This window comes from Electrona antarctica, assembly GCF_951216825.1.
Source record: "Electrona antarctica genome assembly, chromosome: 8".
NCBI classification, from domain to species: domain Eukaryota; kingdom Metazoa; phylum Chordata; class Actinopteri; order Myctophiformes; family Myctophidae; genus Electrona; species Electrona antarctica.
Window position 1 is genome coordinate 36,462,607 of NC_136789.1, and position 27,699 is coordinate 36,490,305.

At 41.4% G+C, this 27,699-nt stretch overlaps 1 protein-coding gene across 1 annotated transcript in view; it reads right to left on the bottom strand.

Moving 5' to 3' along the window:
- Positions 1 to 27,699, bottom strand: part of LOC306928035 (uncharacterized protein) — a gene marked incomplete at its 3' end in the record, with an annotated part of 61,864 nt that extends 34,165 nt beyond the window's left edge. The window contains exons 1-6 of the mRNA XM_079507955.1: positions 27,146 to 27,699; positions 22,884 to 23,078; positions 22,129 to 22,317; positions 20,661 to 20,798; positions 10,850 to 11,044; positions 10,095 to 10,283 (exon numbers count right to left, since the gene is read on the bottom strand). Coding sequence (XP_079364081.1) covers positions 10,095 to 10,283; positions 10,850 to 11,044; positions 20,661 to 20,798; positions 22,129 to 22,317; positions 22,884 to 23,078; positions 27,146 to 27,452 — 1,213 coding nt within the window. The 5' untranslated portion in view covers positions 27,453 to 27,699. The remainder of the gene's footprint in view (positions 1 to 10,094; positions 10,284 to 10,849; positions 11,045 to 20,660; positions 20,799 to 22,128; positions 22,318 to 22,883; positions 23,079 to 27,145) is intronic.

Consider the following 27,699-nt stretch of genomic DNA (forward strand, 5'->3'; position numbering starts at 1 on the left):
TTATAGTTTGGAACCAAATGGACCATTATGGGTCTGTAACTCAGAGTCTACACAAATGGAACCAAATGGACCCGTTCCATTTGTACACTCTCAGAGTTAAAATAACATTGATTTTACAATATAAATTGGTGGTCCCAGAGATAGAAATGCCATTAAATGGGGGGTCCGTAGACTAATGCATGTCAAACTGGGGGTCCTTGAAATTAAACTGTAAAAACTTCTCTTATGGGGGTCCCTGGCATGTCTTTTCAAATGGGGTATTGCATTGTGGTAAGGGTTTGAGCAACACATGAGGTGATCCTCTTAGCATACCATGTAATGAACTGTATTTTCATTAGCCCCATATGTGCCCTCTCCCTACGCTCATTCTGTAGCTCCGAGCTACAGAATGAGCGTAGGGAGAGGGCACATATGGGGCTATATTTTCATTTGCTTTTTCTGCAAACTGCAGAAAAAAGTACTCATTCAATACATATAGCTGCTGAATAGCCACCGCGGGGCTACAGCGTCATCTAGCATGCTAAAAAATACAAAGATAAATTGCAAATCTGAGACATGGTCCCTAACGTAAACAACATCTACATCAACAACAATGGAGCGTTCACACGGGCAGATACAACGATGCACCGTTGTGAGTTGATTTGGTTAGCTACATGCATCGTTCCGTCTATCAACGTGATTTCGCTGGCTTCCATTGACAACGAATGGTAGACCGCATCGTTTAATCTGCCGGTGTGAACGGGCAGATCATTAGATTAATAAAAAAGCAATCCATAATAAAAACTCACCTTAAACATACACCTGAAAAACTTGCTGCTCCTTGCTCTCCGGAAGTCGCATGTGGATTGTGGAGCGACTCCCCCCCCCCCCCCCCGTCCCGGAAGTTCCATGTGGAGCGAGCCAAGAAATAACAACAATAATAATAATAATAATAATAATAATAATAATAATATAGAAGCAGTAAATATGTAGACCTACAGATTGTTGGGCTTTCTATTAATGTATCATTAATATAATAATAATAATAATAATAATAATAATAATAATAATAATAATAATAATAATATAGAAGCAGTAAATATGTAGGCCTACAGATTGTTGGGCTTTCTATTAATGTATCATTAATATAATAATAATAATAATAATAATAATAATAATAATATAGAAGCAGTAAATATGTAGGCCTACAGATTGTTGGGCTTTCTATTAATGTATCATTAATATAATAATAATAATAATAATAATAATAATAATAATAATAATAATAATAATATAGAAGCAGTAAATATGTAGGCCTACAGATTGTTGGGCTTTCTATTAATGTATCATTAATATAATAATAATAATAATAATAATAATAATAATAATAATAATAATAATATAGAAGCAGTAAATATGTAGGCCTACAGATTGTTGGGCTTTCTATTAATGTATCATTAATATAATAATAATAATAATAATAATAATAATAATAATAATAATAATAATAATAATATAGAAGCAGTAAATATGTAGGCCTACAGATTGTTGGGCTTTCTATTAATGTATCATTAATATAATAATAATAATAATAATAATAATAATAATAATAATAATAATAATAATAATAATAATAATATAGAAGCAGTAAATATGTAGGCCTACAGATTGTTGGGCTTTCTATTAATGTATCATTAATATAATAATAATAATAATAATAATAATAATATAGAAGTATTATTATTATTCTAAGTAGCACAATGGCTGAACTATTATAGCATTTAGCTTCCAGAGTGATTTACACATACATCAAATACATAGAAATAGTCGTCAAACATCATCAGTAGTGATATATATTTTATTGAGTGTTGTTAATATTGCAAACCTATCGATTTTATTTATTTTCGTGACGTGACGTCACTGACGAGCAACGTATAGAAGTGAACGGGGAGGAAATCTAGTAGATATACACGGATTGTCCTCGTGACGTCACCGACGAGAAACGTATAGAAGTGAACGGGGAGGAAATAAAGTACATATCCACGGAATGTCGGGGAATCTAGTGTCATATGCACGCATTTCCAGTGTGCCAATCCGTGCTATTTCACCGTATTTGGGGGAGAGTGGGTTGAGCAGCATATGCTCCTCAGATGATTTTGCCTGACTTCTTGATATTGTCAATCTATATCATATTCAGTAGGATAAGATTAATGGTTCACATGACGCTCGTCCTTCACGTGCGTCGTGGGCCGTGACTTGCTTTGTTTTGAGCGCCTGGCTAAGTTATGTGCATTTGTAAACGTTCAGATTTCAAATAGCCTATAAAGTGCTCACCCCCGGGGACACGGATGTTAGAATTTTGAACGGGCGGCTATTAACAGCCGTGCATCCCGTATTGTTCAAGAAAATGCATTTTAATCCGATCGGTGACCATTTTCTATAAAGGTTATAATAATGCATGAGTGCAATACACCTCCCAACCGATAAGGGCACGTATTGAAAGCATATAGCGAAAAAAAATAGAAATTGGCCAGCCCGGCCCAGCCGTCGGATAAAAATGCTTTTTATTGAACAATATAAGGACTACACGGGTGCTAATAAACGTGCAAATGTATAACATCCGTAGCTCCGGGGATGAGCACTTTATATTTGAAATCTGAACGCTTATGTAACCTACACTTAAACGTTGTAAATGTAGCAAGGCACTAAAGACAGGGTGAAGTTGCGTCATGACTGACTATCATAAGTTTCAAGGCTATTTTCACTGTGACATATACCTTCATAAGCTTCACTTGAATACTTAATTTCCACCACTTGTGGAGTTCACAAACTTCTTCTGGATGGTTTCACATATTTTTTACTAGTGGATGGGTGCAGCCATTTCTGTCTCTTTTCATGATCAGCTGGAAGTTGATGAAACATCAAGTCTGGGTTTTTTTCTTTGTTGTTTTTACAAAGAGGAACGCAGCACACTTTAGGCATGATGAAGACTGGCCGTTTAACCGTTTACAACGCTGGACTCTGTCACGCTCGTCGTGGTCGCTCGATCCGTCGCTTGGGAATGCCGCATCTAGCGGTATTTATAAGGATTAATGCGTGACGTACAAATCATACGTCAGGGAAACTTCAATATATCCGATGCTAGCAGTCTTTACAATCTTATGGAGTATATTATAGTACATTGTGGGTTGTATATTGAGATGGCAGGTATATGACATTAAAAAGGACAAATAAAACATATGGGACACATTATTCGAACACAAAATAAATCGCTACAGCCTCAGTAATGAACCAGTGAAATAAGGGTATTTTATGATGCCTCTCATAGGGATTGCATTGGCAGCTGCAGTACACAGTTGAAACGGACCAGAAGTGGGGACGCTGTCTCATTTGGGGGCGTGGAATTTGTAGTCCCCGTGTGTCTCTATTACGATGAAAACACAGACGCGTTTTACTTCCGGGTCAACGACGTCGCAGTCACACCGAGCATGCGCAGCAAAGGTTGCAGGGAGAGACACTGTTGCCACCTGGTGGAGGAGGTGTGTAACTGTTACTGAATACAAGGATGGTGATGATGATTGAAACTCTTTATTTATAGCAATAATAAACCCTTTGTCTCGTTTTCCAGGAGGTTCTAGACACAATAACATGTTTACACTTTGTCAACAACAATAAAGAAATGAAAAGAAGAGATTAGACAACTAGACAGAAACTACAACAACCAAATCACACTGGCGTAAGTGTGAAACAGAGCGAAAGTGGATATGTATGTGGATATGTATTTTAAAATACATACAAAATACATAAAATACATATGCCACACAAGTGGCAGCGGTGGCCGAACGGATAGCGGCGCGGTCTAGATACCGGAAGGTTCCCAGTTCGAACCAGCCGTCCGACACGTTAAAATTACCACCGCTGAAATGCCCTTGAACAAGGCATCAACCACTACGATGAAATGTGTTCTATGAGCAGGGCCTGGCTGGAAACAAGTTCTTGAGCTTAGCCCAGATACCCTGGGTAAATATAGATTTCATTTCATTTCATTTCATTTCATTTCATTTCAATAAAATACTTCATTAAATTCATTCAACCTTTATTTAAATTATCGGAGAGACCATTGAGGGAGCCCCTCATTTACAATGATGCCGAGATTACACCTAAACAATAAAAAACAGTAATACAACAACAATTAGTTACAACTAATTTACAATGAAGTCCCTTCATATCATATCTGTATATAAATGACTTCCTGCACATGGAATGATTGATGGATTGTTAATGAGATCAAATGTAGGATTGAAAGACTATAGAGATCTACTGATGTACATTATGACATATAATCCATAGACTATATAGATCTACTGATGAACATTATGACATATAATCCATAGACTATAGAGATCTACTGATGTACATTATGACATATAATCCATAGACTATAGAGATCTACTGATGTACATTATGACCATAATCCATAGACTATAGAGATCTACTGATGACTATTATGACATATAATCCATAGACTATATAGATCTACTGATGAACATTATGACATATAATCCATAGACTATAGAGATCTACTGATGAACATTATGACCATAATCCATAGACTATAGAGATCTACTGATGAACATTATGACATATAATCCATAGACTATAGAGATCTACTGATGTACATTATGACATATAATCCATAGACTATAGAGATCTACTGATGTACATTATGACATATAATCCATAGACTATAGAGATCTACTGATGTACATTATGACATATAATCCATAGACTATAGAGATCTACTGATGTACATTATGACATATAATCCATAGACTATAGAGATCTACTGATGTACATTATGACATATAATCCATAGACTATAGAGATCTACTGATGTACATTATGACATATGATCCATAGACTATAGAGATCTACTGATGAACATTATGACATATAATCCATAGACTATAGAGCGTCGCAGTCCCGCCTCCTACCCTGGACCAGGAAATGAAACCCAATGCATTATTCTCATAGACATTTCTTAAAGTATTTATTTAAAGACGGTTACGCCGCGGACAAAGCCAACTCGAGTCGTGACAACTCATGACAACACAAACAATATTTTGGACCAAACAAATAATTAGAAAGAAGAAAAAAACGGCAGGTTACAACACTTTTTTTGTTGTTTTTCTTCTTTGTAATTATTTGTTTGGTCCAAAATATTGTTTGGGTTGTCATGAGTTGTCACGACTCGAGTTGGCTTTGTCCGCGGCGTAACAGTCTTTAAATAAATACTTTAAGAAATGTCTATGAGAATAATGCATTGGGTTTCATTTCCTGGTCCAGGGTAGGAGGCGGGACTGCGACGCTCTATAGAGATCTATTGATGTACATTATGACATATAATCCACAGACTATAGAGATCTACTGATAAACATTATGACATATAATCCATAGACTATAGAGATCTACTGATGTACATTATGAAAATAATCCATAGACTATAGAGATCTACATTATGACATATAATACATAGACTATAGAGATCTACTGATGAACATTATGACATATAATCCATAGGACGTTGGTCTCCCCAAGACCCAGACGTACAAAAAAATCCATTATGAACAAACTGATTTAAACACTTTAAAAAAAATAGCAGATCTACTTTTTTACCTTTATTTAATAAATGGTTGCCAAATACATATGATTTTTAAATCGTATTTAACACCTTATATTTCTACATTTCTACAGAACCTCTGGATATCCTTGTCATTCTGGACATAAACAATAAGTTGAATATTTGCTGATAAATAACACAGAGGAGCAGTAGATGAAACCTTTATTAAACACACAGAGGAGCAGTAGTGATGAAACCTTTATTAAACACACAGAGGAGCAGTAGTGATGAAACCTTTATTAAACACAGAGGAGCAGTAGTGATGAAACCTTTATTAAACACACAGAGGAGCAGTAGTGATGAAACCTTTATTAAACACACAGAGGAGCAGTAGTGATGAAACCTTTATTAAACACACAGAGGAGCAGTAGTGATGAAACCTTTATTAAACACAGAGGAGCAGTAGTGATGAAACCTTTATTAAACACACAGAGGAGCAGTAGTGATGAAACCTTTATTAAGCAAAACAAACTAAAACATGTACATTTCCCCAAGAGATAAAAGTGGATCTTTGAGTTTATAAAAACTCTATAAAGAAACTAAACCATATGGAATGTACACTGTCTCTGTGGAATCAACCTATCTTCATATAACACTAATGTTCATGATAAAATACCACCATTTCTTTCTACTCGGTCTGAGTCTCATAGGAGGGCTGTGGGCAGGTCAGAAAACCGTCTACCAGTGACATCATCGTTTTTTTAATATTTAGATTTCTATTATCGTGAGAACGATGGCTTCCATTTTCGTATTGCAACTTTTCAGGAATAGAAAGCCTACAGTTTCTATTAGCTTGGATTCCCCATCGATGATGTCACTGGTGGACGGGTTTCTGAACTGCCCACAGCCCTCCTATGAGACACAGACTGGTTTCTGAACTGCCCACAGCCCTCCTATGAGACACAGACTGGTTTCTGAACTGCCCACAGCCCTCCTATGAGACACAGACTGGTTTCTGAACTGCCCACAGCCCTCCTATGAGACACAGACTGGTTTCTGAACTGCCCACAGCCCTAACTGATAACTGCGGTCTTGTCCATTGATACCAGTCGAAATGGTTGATTATATGAAGATAGGTTGAAAAGTGGTGAAGTGGTCCTTTAACAATGTAAACACAATGTAAACACAAAGCCAGCAGCTTGTCAGCACTTTACTGCACCATTATTTACTGCATATCAATAAACATAATAATTATTGCATGAATATTAATGAATAGGACTTGTTAAATCCTGACCAATGTGGACACACACTGATGCTCATATTGTACTACCAGTAACCTATGAGCTGGAGGGAATAATGCAAGAGAAAATAAACATGAAATTCCATCATGTTGAATAGAAAATAAGATCCATAGACAAGATAAAACAAAAAAAAATCACAATAAACTATTAATGTGTGTTTTATTCAGTCATAATTAATTTCTCTGCTTTTGCATCATTGTCATCCTGGATGAGACTGACTGATCATATGTCTTAAACTAAAGGCTTTCCCCTGTACGAGTCCTCATTTGACTTTTTAGACTACCCGAGTGAGTAAAGCCTGTACCACATAGGCTACTGTACACGTATAAAGCTTTTTTTTAAATATAAAGATCGGATCGGGAAAGATCGGTATGTCTAAAAAAAAAAAAAATCGGAATCGGATCGGGAGCAAAAACAACGTGATCGGGACATCCCTACTTTTCGCCTGTATGAGTCCTCATGTGTTTTTCTAGACTTCCCTTTTGAGAAAACATTTTGCCACACTCTGTACAAGAAAAGGGCTTTTCACCTGTATGAGTCCTCATGTGTCTTTTTAGTTGATCCGTTTGAGTAAAGCCTTTACCACATACTGTACAAGAGAAGGGCTTTTCACCTGTATGAATCCTCATGTGTTTTTCTAGACTTCCCTTTTGAGAAAACATTTTGCCACACTCTGTACAAGAAAAGGGCTTTTCACCTGTATGAGTCCTCATGTGTGTGTTTAGTTGACTTGTGTTAACACAGCCTATACCACATAATGTACAAGAAAAGGGCTTTTCGCCTGTATGAGTCATCATGTGTGTTTTTAGACTACCCGTCCGAGTAAAGCATGTACCACATACTGTACAAGAAAATGGCTTTTCGCCTGTATGAATCCTCATGTGTTTTTTTAGATGATCCTTTAGATTAAACATTTTGCCACACTCTGTACAAGAAAAGGGCTTTTCACCTGTATGAGTCCTCATGTGTGTTCTTAGATGACCTGTCTGAGTAAAGCTTTTACCACATACTGTACAACTAAAAGGTTTCTTCCCTGTGTGAATCATTGAGTGTCTCTTCAGATGATGCTTTAATCTAAACACTGTACCACACTCTGTACAGCTAAAAGGTTTCTTCCCTGTGTGACTCCTCATGGAGTCAGTTTGTTTTGATGATTCCAGATCCTGGGACAGCTTGGCTCCTCCCACATGTTGTGTGTTTTGTGATTTCAGTGTGTTTAAAGCTGACTGATCACCCCTAGTCTCCTCCCACTCATCACTGTCTTCAGTGTCAGATTCAGAACAGTGTGAAGAGAGGAGCTGCTCATCACTAGTTGGTTGTGATGTTCCACAGTCCTCTACACAGTGTGAAGAGAGGAGCTGCTCATCACTAGTTGGTTGTGATGTTCCACAGTCCTCTACACAGTGTGAAGAGAGGAGCTGCTCATCACTAGTTGGTTGTGATGTTCCACAGTCCTCTACATCAGCTTGTGTTTTCATGTATTCAGTTGAGGTGCCGGCTACAGGCTCTGTCTCTCTGTTTTCATCATCATCAACTTCACTTTTCACTGCTAGTAATGTCAACGGTGACCCACCAGCCTCTTCTGCTCTTTGAAGTAGCTCCTCCTGTTCCTCTTTAATGTGTGGAGGTTGTGGTTCCTCCTGGACAAGACTGGAGCTCCTCTCCTCTTCAGGTGGAACCTCCTCTTTACACACAGGGACGTGCAGAAAGTCTAGGAAAAATAATACAAAGAGACTCTATAAAAGGTTTGAATCTTGTACCTCAGTGCAGAGTAGTGGATGGAAGAAGTATCAACACATTTTACAACATTGAAATGTGACGGTGCGCTGACTGAAATGTGACGGTGTGCTGACTGAAATGTGACGGTGCGCTGACTGAAATGTGACGGTGCGCTGACTGCGCTCTGTGCTATAAATAGTGTAGCCGTTGTTTTTTTACATTGCAGCGCTCTCATAGAAGATGTGAGACGAGCTGAATGAGACGTAGTCATTATCATAGATATATATGAGAAAGGCTAGATGACACGCCCTCGTTGCTGGCCAATGGAGAGTGGCGTTATAGAAAGGCTAGATGACACGCTCCCGCTGCTGGCCAATGGAGAGTGACGTTATAGAAAGGCTAGATGACACGCTCCCGCTGCTGGCCAATGGAGAGTGGCGTTATAGAAAGACTAGATGACACGGCCCTGCTGCTGGCCAATGGAGAGTGACTTCGCCACATTGTGGCCATCTTGCTACAGGTAGCTCGCCCACTCATAGCATTGTGTCTGTGGTGCATGTACTTTTTTAATAACCATAACTTTCTCAATTTTCAACTGATTTTCAAACAGTTTGGTTTGTTATAAACGTCAGATGATACTGCATACTTAAAATGGACTTTCATATAAAAAGGAATTAAGCAGATAAGCATCCTGAATCATAGCCACGTTGATGGTGTTTGCAATAAACCAACCTGTTTGTAAATGTGTCAAGATTTCAGCGAGTTAAGAGTATTTCTGTTTGAGCTGTTTGAGCAGCTACAATAGAACGTACCAAAGAAGTTCACCAAAACACAAACATCAACACGTCCATGTATGCTTTCATTTGTGTCAGACTGACACCAAGGCCCAAGCCAACCAACCATACAAAAACGCTGATCAAAGGTAATATTTGAACCACGGAAAACACACGACATCATCACATCACATCAAACGACCTGTCACTGTGTTTCAAGATCCTAAACCAGAAGAGTTCACTGTAGCAAGATGGCCGCTGGTGAACGACGCCAGAAACTTCCTTGCACCATCTAGCCTTTATAGGCCTATATGTCTATGGTCATTATTATGTATTCCATCTAGCCTTTATATATGTCTATGGTCATCATTATTTAGAAAGTAATCACTTGCAAATGTTAGATCAGTGAGTCTTCTGCAGCAGGTTAGTTAATACTGAAGTAGAATTAACTGCAAAGCTTCAGTGAACCCATTAATAATATTACAACCAAACCATCGTCCCATTCAGAATACATTGTGATCAATGAGTGGATGTAGTCACATTGTTAATGCTAAAATCAATAAGCGATTCATATCGGTTCATCTTTACACCCTCAGTACCGTCCCACTTTCACCAATAAAATAAATACAAAGACATCTTTACACCCTCAGTACCATCCCACTTTCACCAATAAAATAAATAAAGACAGTAATTTAAACTTACTGAGATCCATGTGGTCTTCAGGTTCCTGTTTAAGGTGGTCTTCAGGTTCCTGTTTAAGGTGGTCTTCAGGTTCCTGTTTAAGGTGGTCTTCAGGTTCCTGTTTAAGGTGGTCTTCAGGTTCCTGTTTAATAGAACCAGTCGTGGCTGGAGAACTGATCTTCACCTGCAGACTGGACTCCTCACACTGCTCTGGAATGAAGGAATACAATACATACTTTAAAGATGGAGCGCCACAATATTTGTATTTTTCCAGTTTTGCATGAGATGACAGTACTTCATTAGACCCCCTGGTGTGGTTTTTATGTGCAATGGTGCATTCCCTTTGTATTTAGGGTTTCTTCCTGGAGGCTGAACCCTTTACAGTCAAACGGGCCAATGGAATAAACACTGATAGTGTGACGTATAACTATCGCACACGCCCAGGCACCTCCCCCTCATTATATATATTTTTAAATACGACAACCTCTGTGGGCGGAGCTTCCACATACACACGTGTGCATTTTGAACATGGCAGCGGCAGGGTGCTCTGAGTCTGTACCAAACTGTGTGACAGCTGTCAGTCATTTGATTTTGACACATTAGCAGCTGACAGCAGGCGTGAGCAATGGCTGAATTAAGAAATATTACACGAGAGGGTGTTCTTTATGGTCATTAATGCACGCCTGTGGTGCCGTAGGAACTCGCCAGAAAGCAGCAGGTCACAATATGTCGCTTGTTAGATTAGAATCGATAATGTGATATTTGATTTTATATACCTGCGAGAGTGTCACAGCTCGTCTCCCAGTCTAGTAATGTCAATGATGACACATCAGCCTCCTCCTCCTGTTCCTCTTTAATGTGTGGAGGTTGTGGTTCCTCCTGGACCAGACTGGATCTCCTCTGATGTTGTGGAGGTTGTGGTTCCTCCTTGACCAGACTGGATCTCCACTTCTCATATTCAGATGAAACCTCTTTACACATACAGGAGGAGAGAAGGTTAGAATCAGCTCAACAACTCAAAAACCGCATGCGTTTTCCTGATGTGATAACCTGTCAGAATCAGCTTTTGTTGTGTTCGCTTATGTGCTAAAATAGTGACTTTGAGAGCCGTTACAATGGAAGTCAATGAGAGCCTATTTTTATTTCTAATATTTACTATTCAACTGCACAACGGAGCGAAATAATTCATGGAATGGACTAGTTTGCTCATAACAAGGTAAGAAAACAAACCCTCTTTCTGAGGTCCACACATGCTACAGCAAATATATTTATTGACACCGCTTAAACATTTTGACCAGCTTGACCAGGATCCTTATCTAGTAACCGTTGCTAACGTCGTGGTATTGGCCAAGAACGGACTGGGGTGGGAAGGGCTCTGAATCTTAGGCTACACACACACACACACACACACACACACACACACACACACACACACACACACACACACACACACACACACACACACACACACACACACACACACACACCCCTTCACATGTCTCCCCCCTTCTCCGCTCCCTCCATTCCCTCCACATTCTGATGCTGGCTTTTACTGCAACTAAAGGTGGCGCACACCCATATTTCGCATGTCTGATCAGACCCTACAAACCTTCCCGCTCGCTCAGATCAGCCGAGGCAGGGAAGCTGGAAGTACATTCACTAAAACGCCGGGACAACACTCCACACGTCACAAACTCTTCTCCCTTCTGGCCCCAAAACTATGGAATGCACTGATGGCATCCATTGCAATCAGAACTGCAGACTTACTCCCAATCTTCCTCCGTAGTCTGAAAACCCACCTGTTACAACCCAATATGTCTAGGGGTAATTAAGTGTAACATTGAATGGATCGACAGGAAACCAGCTTCAAAATGCGAATATTTATTTATATAAAGTTGAATTAAAGAATGAAATAATGAATGTTTTACAGAACACCAACATCAAACTCAAAAGAAAAGACCTAGCAAACAGACACAAATTAACACTACAACTAAAGAGCAAAAGAGTCGAAGGGACAAACTAAATATCAAACGGTTTGGCAAGAGTCCACAGTCAGTGTGGCGGCTGGGAGAGAGAGGATTCCGGCCTGTCTCCCCACTGCCTTCCAGGAACAGACTGACTGATATAGCATATAGGAGAGTAGGGAGAGCCATGATCAGGAGCACTCCCACTCTAGACCGACAGCCAGTCAGGGCCGATCACTCCCTGACAGACGGGCCAGCTTATCTAGGTGTCAATCATCAATCAGTCCACCTGCGGAGGATTAGGGAAAACACAGGCAACCTGTCTATTGTCTATGGACAATAGACTCTTAGGCAAGGTTAAATCATGTGAATACCACAGCATTGTAATATCAGATCACGCTCCCACCTCTCTGGAGATTAATCTATCCAGAAGTTACACTCCAAGTAGACAATGGCGCTTTAATTCTCAGATGCTTGCACGCAATGACTTCAAGGAGTTCCTGTCATCTCAAATTGAATCCTATTTAGAAATTAACAAAACCCCAGATGTCTCCTGTTCCATAGTATGGGAAGCACTCAAAGCTATCTTACGTGGTCAGATTATCTCCTATACTTCACATGCCAGAAAGTCAGAAACTTTGAAACTTTCCGAGATCTCTGAAGAACTGTTAAGAATAGATAATCTATATGCAATGGCTCCTACACCGATTTTGTACAACAGACGCCTTCACCTCCAGGCAGAGTTTGACATGATATCAATAAGTCAGGCTGAACGCCTCCTGCTTAAATCTAGACAACGTACCTTTGAGACAGGAGACAAAGCTAGTAAACTTCTGGCGCACCAGGCCCGTTCGGCTGCGGCTTCCAGATTATTTACCCAAATAAAATCCCCCACAGGTGTTGTACTCTCAGATACAAAATACATAAATTAAACTTTTGTTAAGTTTTACTCTGAACTCTACTCCTCTAATGCCCTCCAGCTCTCTGGGAAAATGACAACCCTCTGGACAATTTACCTCATTCAGTAATAGACGAAACACTATCCCAGAATCTTGGTAACCCAATGTCTTTGTCGGAGATCCAAGAAGCTATACAATCGATGCAAAACGGAAAATCTCCAGGCCCCGATGGATACACTGCAGAGTTTTATAAAACATTCTCCAACCTTATTTGTCCGGAACTGCAAAGTATGTATAATGAGTCATTTCTGAAAGAAACACCAGGCGTCTGCTGGATATAATTCAAACACCACCTTCTGAACTCCCCGAAGTTGTCCTCTCGTTGGACGCGGAGAAGGCCTTTGATAGGGTCGAGTGGACCTACCTTTTCTTTGTCTTGGAGAAAATGGGTTTCACTTCAGATTTCATTTCATGGATTAAACTTTTATATGCAGCTCCAGTGGCTTCAGTCATTACAAACGACCTCCACTTACATTTCTTCCCCCTTAAACGGGGTACGAAACAAGGTTGTCCATTATCTCCTTTGCTCTTTGCGATCGCCATTGAGCCCTTCTATCTATCTGGCTCCGCAGTGAAGCAAGGTTTGAGGGTATTGCGAGAGGCGGGATCACCCATAAGGTACCATTATATGCAGACGACCTACTTCTATACATATCAAACCCAACGTCTTCCATTCCTGCTATTATGTCCATACTGGAACACTTTGGTAGATATTCAGGGTATAAACTTAACTTTCAAAAAAGCGAACTATTCCCAATAACTCCAGCAGCTACAAGAATCCCCCAGTCACTCCTACCTTTTAAATGGGTGGACACCGGGTTTAAATATTTGGGTATATTTATCGCCAAGTCACTCCCCTATATGTTTAAGGAAAACTTTCTTCCACCGATCACTCCCTGACAGACGGGCCAGCTTCTCTAGGTGTCAATCATCAATCAGTCCACCTGCGGAGGATTAGGGAAAACACATGCAACCACTCCCCCCACCCTGGTACTGTGTAGCCGATAACAATGTGAGAACTCTAGTAAATATAAATAGGCCCATACAAAGGCTATTCATAATATCTCACAACAATAACACTCATAATATGATCCCCGATCATCACACCACCGTGTTACGAATGCTTTCAACGAGAGCTCCATATATGGAGACAACCTATAGCTCCATGTATGGAGACAACAATATCCACAGCAATATCCAGCGCTGACACCATATATGGATATACATGCCTGGCATCGCCATGGTGATACGTACTCAGTTGGCTGGCATCGTCATCATATATAACATATATTCGAAGAGGTTTAGGCAGCTAGCAGCATTTTGCTACGCTCCTCGCGAGAGACTCTATTGCTTTCAGGATATTTGGCCTTACAACCCAAAAGTCCTCAGCGATCCCAGAAGTTTCTGCATCCCGGTTAAGTTGGGATCAGACACCACTGCAGCGGGCTCTAACGAGACAACCAGCACTGGTTCAAGCTATCTTATACATCGCTTCAGACATCTCAGCTCGTAGCACTTGCCATAGCCTTGTTGACCTTACAGACGTATGCATAGGCTAAACTTATGTAGATTAGATGCATAATTGTTTATATGTCTATTTATGTAGACATAGCACTCTATAGTGTACATACACATAGTTTCATTATATTGATATTTCACTGTTAGCTTAAGCTTACGTATGAGTCTTCGTGACTATTTTCATGTAGGCTATTTGATGTGTTACCATGGTAAATGGTGCATTTATATAGCGCGTTTATCCAAGGCGCTTTACATAGATTGTGCATTACATTCACCCATTCACACACACACATTCATACACCGATGGCGGCGGAAGCCATGCAAGGTACCAACCAGCACATCGGGAGCAATTTGCGGTTCAGTGTCTTGCCCAAGGACACTTCGACATGTAGACAGGAGAAGCCGGGATTCGAACCGCCGACCCATGGATCATTGGACGACCTGCTCTACCTCCTGAGCCACAGCTGCCCATGTTTTGTGCTTGCTTACCGTAAGTCACTCTGCCTAAATTGTAAATTGTACCTGCAGTGTGTAGTTTGGTGTTGTGTGTGTAACTCACATACCTGCAGTGTGTAGATCGATGTCCATATCAAAGTCAATGTCCAGCAGTTTGTTTTGTTTCTCCAGCAGAGTTTCCAGTGTCTCCATCTCTCTCTGCACGAGGCTGCACATCCACTCTGCGACCACACTGAGGCGCTCCAACACAAACACTCTGACATCATCAAGCTTCTTCACACAACAAACATCAGCACCACGCTGCTGTTTGTCCAAAACACACAATATGTCCTCTCCCACCACTGACGTCATGTGTTCATGTATCTTCAGCCGTACAGACTCCATTGGACTCGTTTTACCTCCTTTAGGAGACATTTACACCAAACAGACTCTCTTCCAAACTATCGCTGTTTCCTTGGCTTCAACGCCGACAAAATGGAGCTGGAAGCTGGGCTGAATGAAGGAGGAAACACCGCTGGAGAGCCGAGATGGCTTCGGGTCGTCACGACATGTCAGTGAATGACGTCACGTTGAGCCGAAGCGCCTTAAATGGTGATGTAAAAGTGTAGTATGAATGGAGCGCTCTCTGTTCCTACTGGAATATATACTTATAGAAGGTGGAGAATGTCTCTTTTCTCTACATAAGGATCAACAACAAAGAGATTCTCTCAGATCCGCCATTACGATGAAAACACAAAGACGCGTTTTACTTCCGGGTCAACGACGTGTCGCAGTCACACCGAGCATGCGCAGCAAAGGTTGCAGGGAGAGACACTGCTGCCACCGGGTGGAGGAGGTGTGTAACTGTTACTGAATACAAGGATGGTGATGATGATTGAAACTCTTTATTTATAGCAATAATAAACCCTTGTCTCGTTTTCCAGGAGGTTCTAGACACAATAACATGTTTACACTTTGTCAACAACAATAAAGAAATGAAAAGAAGAGATTAGACAACTAGACAGAAACTACAACAACCAAATCACACTGGCATAAGTGTGAGACAGAGCGAAAGTGGATTGTATTTTAAAATAAAATACTTCATTAAATTCATTCAACCTTTATTTAAATTATCGGAGAGACCATTGAGGGAGCCCATCATTTACAATGATGCCGAGATTACACCTAAACAATAAAAAACAGTAATACAACAACAATTAGTTACAACTAATTTACAATGAAGTCCCTTCATATCATATCTGTATATAAATGACTTCCTGCACATGGAATGATTGATGGATTGTTAATGAGATCAAATGTAGGATTGAAAGACTATAGAGATCTACTGATGTACATTATGACCATAATCCATAGACTATAGAGATCTACTGATGTACATTATGACCATAATCCATAGACTATAGAGATCTACTGATGTACATTATGACCATAATCCATAGACTATAGACGCCTTATCAGACGACGTCACACTGATAAGAAACGGCATGCGTGCGCATAAAGGCAGCAGAAGAACACCACCTCTCATAAGATGCAATGGAAAAGTTCTAACTGCACTCACGTGTAAAAAATGCCCCATCACACTTTCAGATGCTGTTTTTCTCCCAGTGTGGAGGAAGAATGATTAGGATTTTTATTGTGATCTCTCGCCCTTGAAATATATAATCCTTGGTTTCTGTTGTGTTTGAACAATAATAGCAATTCAAAACAGTTGTCCTCAAAACCACACCTCCAGTCGCTGTCATAAGAACGGGAGGTGCGCTCATGAACACGGCAGCAGAGCCTATTTGTGCACGGCTGCACGCGCACCTGCAGTCCATCAAGTATAATTTATGCTTCGTCCCGCGATGGTGTTGCGCACGCAGACCTCTACGCTCACAACAGTCGCATCTGTGATGCGATGTGAGCTTGTATATCAGCTGTTCTCTGTGCGCAATACTGTTGGGCTTTGAAGTATAAATGTCTCCTAGGGTGCATCTCACTAGCCAACTCACAAGAGGAGGTTGAATGGACTGAAACCAGCGCTCCCCAAAACAACAGGTTTGGAGATCTGTTGGGAATTGATTACATGAAACAGTCACCTGTGCGCCCAGTCCCAATGTTTGTAAACAAATAATTGGTCTATAGACATATAATCCATAGACTATAGAGATCTACTGATGAACATTATGACATATAATCCATAGACTATAGAGATCTACTGATGAACATGACCATAATGAACATTATGCATGGTTTTCTGTTTGGTGTTATTGTTTTGTTTGTTGTTATGTATGTTCTTCATGTTTTACTTCTTGTTAAACAAAATGTAATAAGTAATAATTTACAGGCAATAATATAAGCTACAAGATAACAAAATGTAACAAGGAAAGTCGCAATTTTGAAAAACCCATGGGAGTCCCCAGAACCTAGAGTGAGATAATTTAGCTAGGGACCCCCTGGAATCCTAAGGACCCCTGGGGGTCCCAGAACCTACAGAGAGATCATTTAGCTGGGGACCCCCTGGAATCCTAAGGACCCCTGGGGGTCCCCAGAACCTACAGTGAGATCATTTAGCTGGGGACCCCCTGGAATCCTAAGGACCCCTGGGGGTCCCCAGAACCTACAGTGAGATCTGTAACATGTATTACTGACAGTGATAGAACCACTAGGACGTTGGTCTCCCCAAGACCCAGACGTACAAACACATCCGCTATGAACAAACTGTTTTAAACTCTATTTAATAGAGAAAATAGCAGATCTACAATCTTTATTTTAACCTTTATTTAATAAATGGGTTCCAATTACATGTGATTGTTGAGGGGTGCTAGCCCGTCCCCCAGCCCCTCCCCCTAGCCCCTCCCCTAGCCCCTCCCCCTAGCCCCTCCTATGTCCAGCTTTGAGGGTTTGTGTTGAACACAAACATTGTTTTGCTACCACCACCTATGACTAGTTGAGTGTTTGTGTTCACACAGGTGTGATTTTTTAATCTTATTTAACACCTTTGGATATCCTTGTCATTCTGGACATAAACAATAAGTTGAATATTTGCTGATAAATCACACACAGAGGAGCAGTAGTGATGAAACCTTTATTAAACACAACAAAATAAAATAAAAAATTCCCCAAGAGATAAAAGTGGATCTTTGAGTTCATAAAAACAACTCTATAAAGAAACTAAACCATGTGGAATATACACTGTCTCTGTGGAATCTACCATGATCATTTAAATCACTTCACCACTTTTCAACCTATCTTCATATAAACACAAAATACCACCATTTATTTCTGCTCGGTCTGAGTCTCATAGGAGGGCTGTGGGCAGGTCAGAAGTTACATCATCGTTTTTTGTTAAAATATATTTAGTTTCTATTAGCTTGGATTCCCCATCGATGATGGCACTTGTGGGCAGGTTTCTGAACTGCCCACAGACCTCCTATGAGACACAGACTGGTTTCCGAACTGCCCACAGCCCTCATACACAGACTGGTTTCTGAACTGGCCACAGCCCTCCTATGAGACACAGACTGGTTTCCGAACTGCCCACAGCCCTCATACACAGACTGGTTTCTGAACTGCCCACAGCCCTCCTATGAGACACAGACTGGTTTCTGAACTGCCCACAGCCCTCCTATGAGACACAGACTGAGTCAAAACAATTGTGCTATTTTATCATGATCATTAGTGAGGACCAATTATATGAAGATAAGTTGCAAATTGGTAAGTGTTCTTTTAAAGGAGCATTCAGTGATTTGGGTGATTTGGAAAACCTCCCGGTCTGCCCCGGTAACAAGATGTGCACATGCACGCAGTACATGTGCACAGTACAGTGGGGGGGACACGCGACAGGCCAACAGCACACACACCAAGGCCCGCCCCCGCTCGATCATGATTGGCGGAAGGCCCCTCTCTATCCTGATTGGTTGAAGGCTGGGCCACCTAGCCAAAAACGAAACCTACGTTTTTTGTTTTACCCCCAGGGGTTAACTGGGGACAGGGAGGAACTCCTTATATGGTAAGCACAATCTATAGTAGGGAGGTTTAACACAACAAAAAAAAGTGATATTTGAATTAAGTGAAAAAACTGAATATACCTTTAACAATGTAAACACACATGTCAACACACAGTGAACAGATACACAAAGCCAGCAGCTTGTCAACACTTGGCTGCACCATTATTTACTGCATATCAATGAACATACTAATTATTGCATGAATATTAATGAATATGACTTGTTAAATCCTGACCAATGTGGACACACACTGATGCTCATATTGTACTACCAGTAACCTATGAGCTGGAGGGAATAATGCAAGAGAAAATACAAATGAAATGAATGTTGAAAAGAAAATAAGATCCATACACAAGATAGTAGATACTATTAATGTGTGTTTTATTCAGTCATGTTGATATTGTCAGTTTATGTAATTCCTCTGATTTTGCATCATTGTCATCCTGGATTAGACTGACTGATCATATGTCTTAAACTAAAGGCTTTCCCCTGTATGAGTCCTCATGTGTGCTTTTAGATTACTTGTGTGAGTAAAGTCTTCACCACATACTGTACAAGTATAGGGTTTTTCACCTGTATGAGTCCTCGTGTGTCTTTTTAGATCACCTGTCTGAGTAAAGCCTTTACCACATACTGTACAAGCATAGGGTTTTTCACCTGTATGAGTCATCATGTGTGTTTTTAGAGTACTCCCCTCAGTAAAGCCTTTACCACATACTGTACAAGTATAGGGTTTTTCACCTGTATGAGTCCTCATGTGTGATTTTAGATTACTTGTGTTAACACAGCCTTTACCACATACTGTACAAGTATATGGTTTTTCACCTGTATGAGTCATCATGTGTGATTTTAGATTACCTGTCTGAGTAAAGCCTTTACCACATACTGTACACATATAGGGCTTTTCGCCTGTATGAGTCATCATGTGTGATTTTAGATTACTTGTGTTAACACAGCCTTTACCACAAACTGTACAAGACAAGGGCTTTTCACCTGTATGATACATCATGTGTGTTTTTAGATGACCTGTCCGAGTAAAGCTTTTACCACATACTGTACAACTAAAAGGTTTCTTCCCTGTGTGACTCCTCATGTGTGTTTTTAGATTTCCCTTTAGATTAAACATTTTGCCACACTCTGTACAACTAAAAGGTTTCTTCCCTGTGTGAATCATTGAGTGTCTCTTCAGATGATGCTTTAATCTAAACACTGTACCACACTCTGTACAGCTAAAAGGTTTCTTCCCTGTGTGACTCCTCATGGAGTCAGTTTGTTTTGATGATTCCAGATCCTGGGACAGCTTGGCTCCTCCCACATGTTGTGTGTTTTGTGATTTCAGTGTGTTTAAAGCTGACTGATCACCCCTAGTCTCCTCCCACTCATCACTGTCTTCAGTGTCAGATTCAGAACAGTGTGAAGAGAGGAGCTGCTCATCACTAGTTGGTTGTGATGTTCCACAGTCCTCTACACAGTGTGAAGAGAGGAGCTGCTCATCACTAGTTGGTTGTGATGTTCCACAGTCCTCTACACAGTGTGAAGAGAGGAGCTGCTCATCACTAGTTGGTTGTGATGTTCCACAGTCCTCTACATCAGCTTGTGTTTTCATGTGTTCAGTTGAGGTGCCGGCTACAGGCTCTGTCTCTCTGTTTTCATCATCATCAACTTCACTTTTCACTGCTAGTAATGTCAACGTTGACCCACCAGCCTCTTCTGCTCTTTGAAGTAGCTCCTCCTGTTCCTCTTTAATGTGTGGAGGTTGTGGTTTCTCCTGGACCAGACTGGAGCTCCTCTCCTCTTCAGGTGGAACCTCCTCTTTACACACAGGGACGTGCAGAAAGTCTAGGAAAATTAATACAAAGAGACTCTATAAAAGGTTTGAATCTTGTACCTCAGTGCAGAGTAGTGGATGGAAGAAGTATCAACACATTTTCCAACATTGAAATGTGACGGTGCGCTGACTGAAATGTGACGGTGCGCAGACTGAAATGTGACGGTGCGCAGACTGCGCTCTGTGCTGTAAATAGTGTGGTTTAGGGTTAGGGTTTAGGGTTAGGCTAGATGACATGCCCCCATTGCTGGAAAATGGAGAGTGGCGTTATAGAAAGGCCAGATGACACGCTCCCGCTGCTGGCCAATGGAGAGTGGCGTTATAGAAAGGCTAGATGACACGCTCCCGCTGCTGGCCAATGGAGAGTGACGTTATAGAAAGACTAGATGACACGGCCCTGCTGCTGGCCAATGGAGAGTGACTTCGCCACATTGTGGCCATCTTGCTACAGGTAGCTCGCCCACTCATAGCATTCTGTCTGTGGTGCATGTACTTTTTTAATAACCATAACTTTCTCAATTTTCAACTGATTTTCAAACAGTTTGGTTTGTTATAAACGTCAGATGATACTGCATACTTATAATGGACTTTCATATAAAAAGGAATTAAGCAGATAAGCATCCTGAATCATAGCCACGTTGATGGTGTTTGCAATAAACCAACCTGTTTGTAAATGTGTCAAGATTTCAGCGAGTTAAGAGTATTTCTGTTTCAGCTGATCCAGCTACCATAGAACGTACCAAAGAAGTTCACCAAAACACAAACATCAACACGTCCATGTATGCTTTCATTTGTGTCAGACTGACACCAAGGCCCAAGCCAACCAACCATACAAAAACGCTGATCAAAGGTAATATTTGAACCACGGAAAACACACAACATCATCACATCACATCAAACGACCTGCCACTGTGTTTCAAGATCCTAAACCAGAAGCGTTCACTGTAGCAAGATGGCCGCTGGTGAACGACGCCAGAAACTTCCTTGCACCATCTAGCCTTTATAGGCCTATATGTCTATGGTCATCATTATGTATTCCATCTAGCCTTTATATATGTCTATGGTCATCATTATTTAGAAAGTAATGACTTGCAAATGTTAGATCAGTGAGTCTTCTGCAGCAGGTTAGTTAATACTGAAGTAGAATTAACTGCAAAGCTTCAGTGAACCCATTAATAATATTACAACCAAACCATCGTCCCATTCAGAATACATTGTGATCAATGAGTGGATGTAGTCACATTGTTAATGCTAAAATCAATAAGCGATTCACATCTTTACACCGTCAGTACCGTCCCACTTTCACCAATACAATAAATAAAGACAGTAATTTAAACGTACTGAGATCCATGTGGTCTTCAGGTTCCTGTTTAAGGTGGTCTTCAGGTTCCTGTTTAAGGTGGTCTTCAGGTTCCTGTTTAAGGTGGTCTTCAGGTTCCTGTTTAAGGTGGTCTTCAGGTTCCTGTTTAATAGAACCAGTCGTGGCTGGAGAACTGATCTTCACCTGCAGACTGGACTCCTCACACTGCTCTGGAATGAAGGAATACAATACATACTTTAAAGATGGAGCGCCACAATATTTGTATTTTTCCAGTTTTGCATGAGATGACAGTACTTCATTAGACCCCCTGGTGTGGTTTTTATGTGCAATGGTGCATTCCCTTTGTATTTAGGGTTTCTTCCTGGAGGCTGAACCCTTTACAGTCAAACGGGCCAATGGAATAAACACTGATAGTGTGACGTATAACTATCGCACACGCCCAGGCACCTCCCCCTCATTATATATATTTTTAAATACGACAACCTCTGTGGGCGGAGCTTCCACATACACACGTGTGCATTTTGAACATGGCAGCGGCAGGGTGCTCTGAGTCTGTACCAAACTGTGTGACAGCTGTCAGTCATTTGATTTTGACACATTAGCAGCTGACAGCAGGCGTGAGCAATGGCTGAATTAAGAAATATTACACGAGAGGGTGTTCTTTATGGTCATTAATGCACGCCTGTGGTGCCGTAGGAACTCGCCAGAAAGCAGCAGGTCACAATATGTCGCTTGTTAGATTAGAATCGATAATGTGATATTTGATTTTATATACCTGCGAGAGTGTCACAGCTCGTCTCCCAGTCTAGTAATGTCAATGATGACACATCAGCCTCCTCCTCCTGTTCCTCTTTAATGTGTGGAGGTTGTGGTTCCTCCTGGACCAGACTGGATCTCCTCTGATGTTGTGGAGGTTGTGGTTCTTCCTTGACCAGACTGGATCTCCACTTCTCATATTCAGATGAAACCTCTTTACACATACAGGAGGAGAGAAGGTTAGAATCAGCTCAACAACTCAAAAACCGCATGCGTTTTCCTGATGTGATAACCTGTCAGAATCAGCTTTTGTTGTGTTCGCTTATGTGCTAAAATAGTGACTTTGAGAGCCGTTACAATGGAAGTCAATGAGAGCCTATTTTTATTTCTAATATTTACTATTCAACTGCACAACGGAGCGAAATAATTCATGGAATGGACTAGTTTGCTCATAACAAGGTAAGAAAACAAACCCTCTTTCTGAGGTCCACACATGCTACAGCAAATATATTTATTGACACCGCTTAAACATTTTGACCAGCTTGACCAGGATCCTTATCTAGTAACCGTTGCTAACGTCGTGGTATTGGCCAAGAACGGACTGGGGTGGGAAGGGCTCTGAATCTTAGGCTACACACACACACACACACACACACACACACACACACACACACACACACACACACACACACACACACACACACACACACACACACACACACACACACACCCACCCCTTCACATGTCTCCCCCCTTCTCCGCTCCCTCCATTGGCTCCCGGTCGCTGCCAGAGTACAACATTCTGATGCTGGCTTTTACTGCAACTAAAGGTGGCGCACACCCATATTTCGCATGTCTGATCAGACCCTACAAACCTTCCCGCTCGCTCAGATCAGCCGAGGCAGGGAAGCTGGAAGTACATTCACTAAAACGCCGGGACAACACTCCACACGTCCCAAACTCTTCTCCCTTCTGGCCCCAAAACTATGGAATGCACTGATGGCATCCATTGCAATCAGAACTGCAGACTTACTCCCAATCTTCCTCCGTAGTCTGAAAACCCACCTGTTACAACCCAATATGTCTAGGGGTAATTAAGTGTAACATTGAATGGATCGACAGGAAACCAGCTTCAAAATGCGAATATTTATTTATATAAAGTTGAATTAAAGAATGAAATAACGAATGTTTTACAGAACACCAAAATCAAACTCAAAAGAAAAGACCTAGCAAACAGACACAAATTAACACTACAACTAAAGAGCAAAAGAGTCGAAGGGACAAACTAAATATCAAACGGTTTGGCAAGAGTCCACAGTCAGTGTGGCGGCTGGGAGAGAGAGGATTCCGGCCTGTCTCCCCACTGCCTTCCAGGAACAGACTGACTGATATAGCATATAGGAGAGTAGGGAGAGCCATGATCAGGAGCACTCCCACTCTAGACCGACAGCCAGTCAGGGCCGATCACTCCCTGACAGACGGGCCAGCTTCTCTAGGTGTCAATCATCAATCAGTCCACCTGCGGAGGATTAGGGAAAACACAGGCAACCTGTCTATTGTCTATGGACAATAGACTCTTAGGCAAGGTTAAATCATGTGAATACCACAGCATTGTAATATCAGATCACGCTCCCACCTCTCTGGAGATTAATCCATCCAGAAGTTACACTCCAAGTAGACAATGGCGCTTTAATTCTCAGATGCTTGCACGCAATGACTTCAAGGAGTTCCTGTCATCTCAAATTGAATCCTATTTAGAAATTAACAAAACCCCAGATGTCTCCTGTTCCATAGTATGGGAAGCACTCAAAGCTATTTTACGTGGTCAGATTATCTCCTATACTTCACATGCCAGAAAGTCAGAAACTTTGAAACTTTCCGAGATCTCTGAAGAACTGTTAAGAATAGATAATCTATATGCAATGGCTCCTACACCGATTTTGTACAACAGACGCCTTCAACTCCAGGCAGAGTTTGACATGATATCAATAAGTCAGGCTGAACGCCTCCTGCTTAAATCTAGACAACGTACCTTTGAGACAGGAGACACAGCTAGTAAACTTCTGGCGCACCAGGCCCGTTCGGCTGCGGCTTCCAGATTATTTACCCAAATAAAATCCCCCACAGGTGTTGTACTCTCAGATACAAAAGACATAAATTAAACTTTTGTTAAGTTTTACTCTGAACTCTACTCCTCTAATGCCCTCCAGCTCTCTGGGAAAATGACAACCCTCTGGACAATTTACCTCATTCAGTAATAGACAAAACACTATCCCAGAATCTTGGTAACCCAATTTCTTTGTCGGAGATCCAAGAAGCTATACAATCGATGCAAAACGGAAAATCTCCAGGCCCCGATGGATACACTGCAGAGTTTTATAAAACATTCTCCAACCTTATTTGTCCGGAACTGCAAAGTATGTATAATGAGTCATTTCTGAAAGAAACACCAGGCGTCTGCTGGATATAATTCAAACACCACCTTCTGAACTCCCCGAAGTTGTCCTCTCGTTGGACGCGGAGAAGGCCTTTGATAGGGTCGAGTGGACCTACCTTTTCTTTGTCTTGGAGAAAATGGGTTTCACCTCAGATTTCATTTCATGGATTAAACTTTTATATGCAGCTCCAGTGGCTTCAGTCATTACAAACGACCTCCACTTACATTTCTTCCCCCTTAAACGGGGTACGAAACAAGGTTGTCCATTATCTCCTTTGCTCTTTGCGATCGCCATTGAGCCCTTCTATCTATCTGGCTCCGCAGTGAAGCAAGGTTTGAGGGTATTGCGAGAGGCGGGATCACCCATAAGGTACCATTATATGCAGACGACCTACTTCTATACATATCAAACCCAACGTCTTCCATTCCTGCTATTATGTCCATACTGGAACACTTTGGTAGATATTCAGGGTATAAACTTAACTTTCAAAAAAGCGAACTATTCCCAATAACTCCAGCAGCTACAAGAATCCCCCAGTCACTCCTACCTTTTAAATGGGTGGACACCGGGTTTAAATATTTGGGTATATTTATCGCCAAGTCACTCCCCTATATGTTTAAGGAAAACTTTCTTCCACCGATCACTCCCTGACAGACGGGCCAGCTTCTCTAGGTGTCAATCATCAATCAGTCCACCTGCGGAGGATTAGGGAAAACACATGCAACCACTCCCCCCACCCTGGTACTGTGTAGCCGATAACAATGTGAGAACTCTAGTAAATATAAATAGGCCCATACAAAGGCTATTCATAATATCTCACAACAATAACACTCATAATATGATCCCCGATCATCACACCACCGTGTTACGAATGCTTTCAACGAGAGCTCCATATATGGAGACAACCTATAGCTCCATGTATGGAGACAACAATATCCACAGCAATATCCAGCGCTGACACCATATATGGATATACATGCCTGGCATCGCCATGGTGATACGTACTCAGTTGGCTGGCATCGTCATCATATAACATATATTCGAAGAGGTTTAGGCAGCTAGCAGCATTTTGCTACGCTCCTCGCGAGAGACTCTATTGCTTTCCGTACGAGACAGGATATTTGGCCTTACAACCCAAAAGTCCTCAGCGATCCCAGAAGTTTCTGCATCCCGGTTAAGTTGGGATCAGACACCACTGCAGCGGGCTCTAACGAGACAACCAGCACTGGTTCAAGCTATCTTATACATCGCTTCAGACTATCTCCGCTCGTAGCACTTGCCATAGCCTTGACGACCTTACAGACGTATGCATAGGCTAAACTTATGTAGATTAGATGCATAATTGTTTATATGTCTATTTATGTAGACATAGCACTCTATAGTGTACATACACATAGTTTCATTATATTGATATTTCACTGTTAGCCTAAGCTTACGTATGAGTCTTCGTGACTATTTTCATGTAGGCTATTTGATTTGATAAATGCACCATGGTAAATGGTGCATTTATATAGCGCCTTTATCCAAGGCGCTTTACATAGATTGTGCATTACATTCACCCATTCACACACACACATTCATACACCGATGGCGGCGGAAGCCATGCAAGGTACCAACCAGCACATCGGGAGCAATTTGCGGTTCAGTGTCTTGCCCAAGGACACTTCGACATGTAGACAGGAGAAGCCGGGATTCGAACCGCCGACCCATGGATCATTGGACGACCTGCTCTACCTCCTGAGCCACAGCCGCCCATGTTTTGTGCTTGCTTACCGTAAGTCACTCTAAATTGTAAATTGTACCTGCAGTGTGTAGTTTGGTGTTGTGTGTGTAACTCACATACCTGCAGTGTGTAGATCGATGTCCATATCAAAGTCAATGTCCAGCAGTTTGTTTTGTTTCTCCAGCAGAGTTTCCAGTGTCTCCATCTCTCTCTGCACGAGGCTGCACATCCACTCTGCGACCACACTGAGGCGCTCCAACACAAACACTCTGACATCATCAAGCTTCTTCACACAACAAACCTCAGCACCACGCTGCTGTTTGTCCAAAACACACAATATGTCCTCTCCCACCACTGACGTCATGTGTTCATGTATCTTCAGCCGTACAGACTCCATTGGACTCGTTTTACCTCCTTTAGGAGACATTTACACCAAACAGACTCTCTTCCAAACTATCGCTGTTTCCTTGGCTTCAACGCCGACAAAATGGAGCTGGAAGCTGGGCTGAATGAAGGAGGAAACACCGCTGGAGAGCCGAGATGGCTTCGGGTCGTCACGACATGTCAGTGAATCACGTTGAGCCGAAGCGCCTTAAATGGTGATGTAAAAGTGTAGTATGAATGGAGCGCTCTCTGTTCCTACTGGAATATATACTTATAGAAGGTGGAGAATG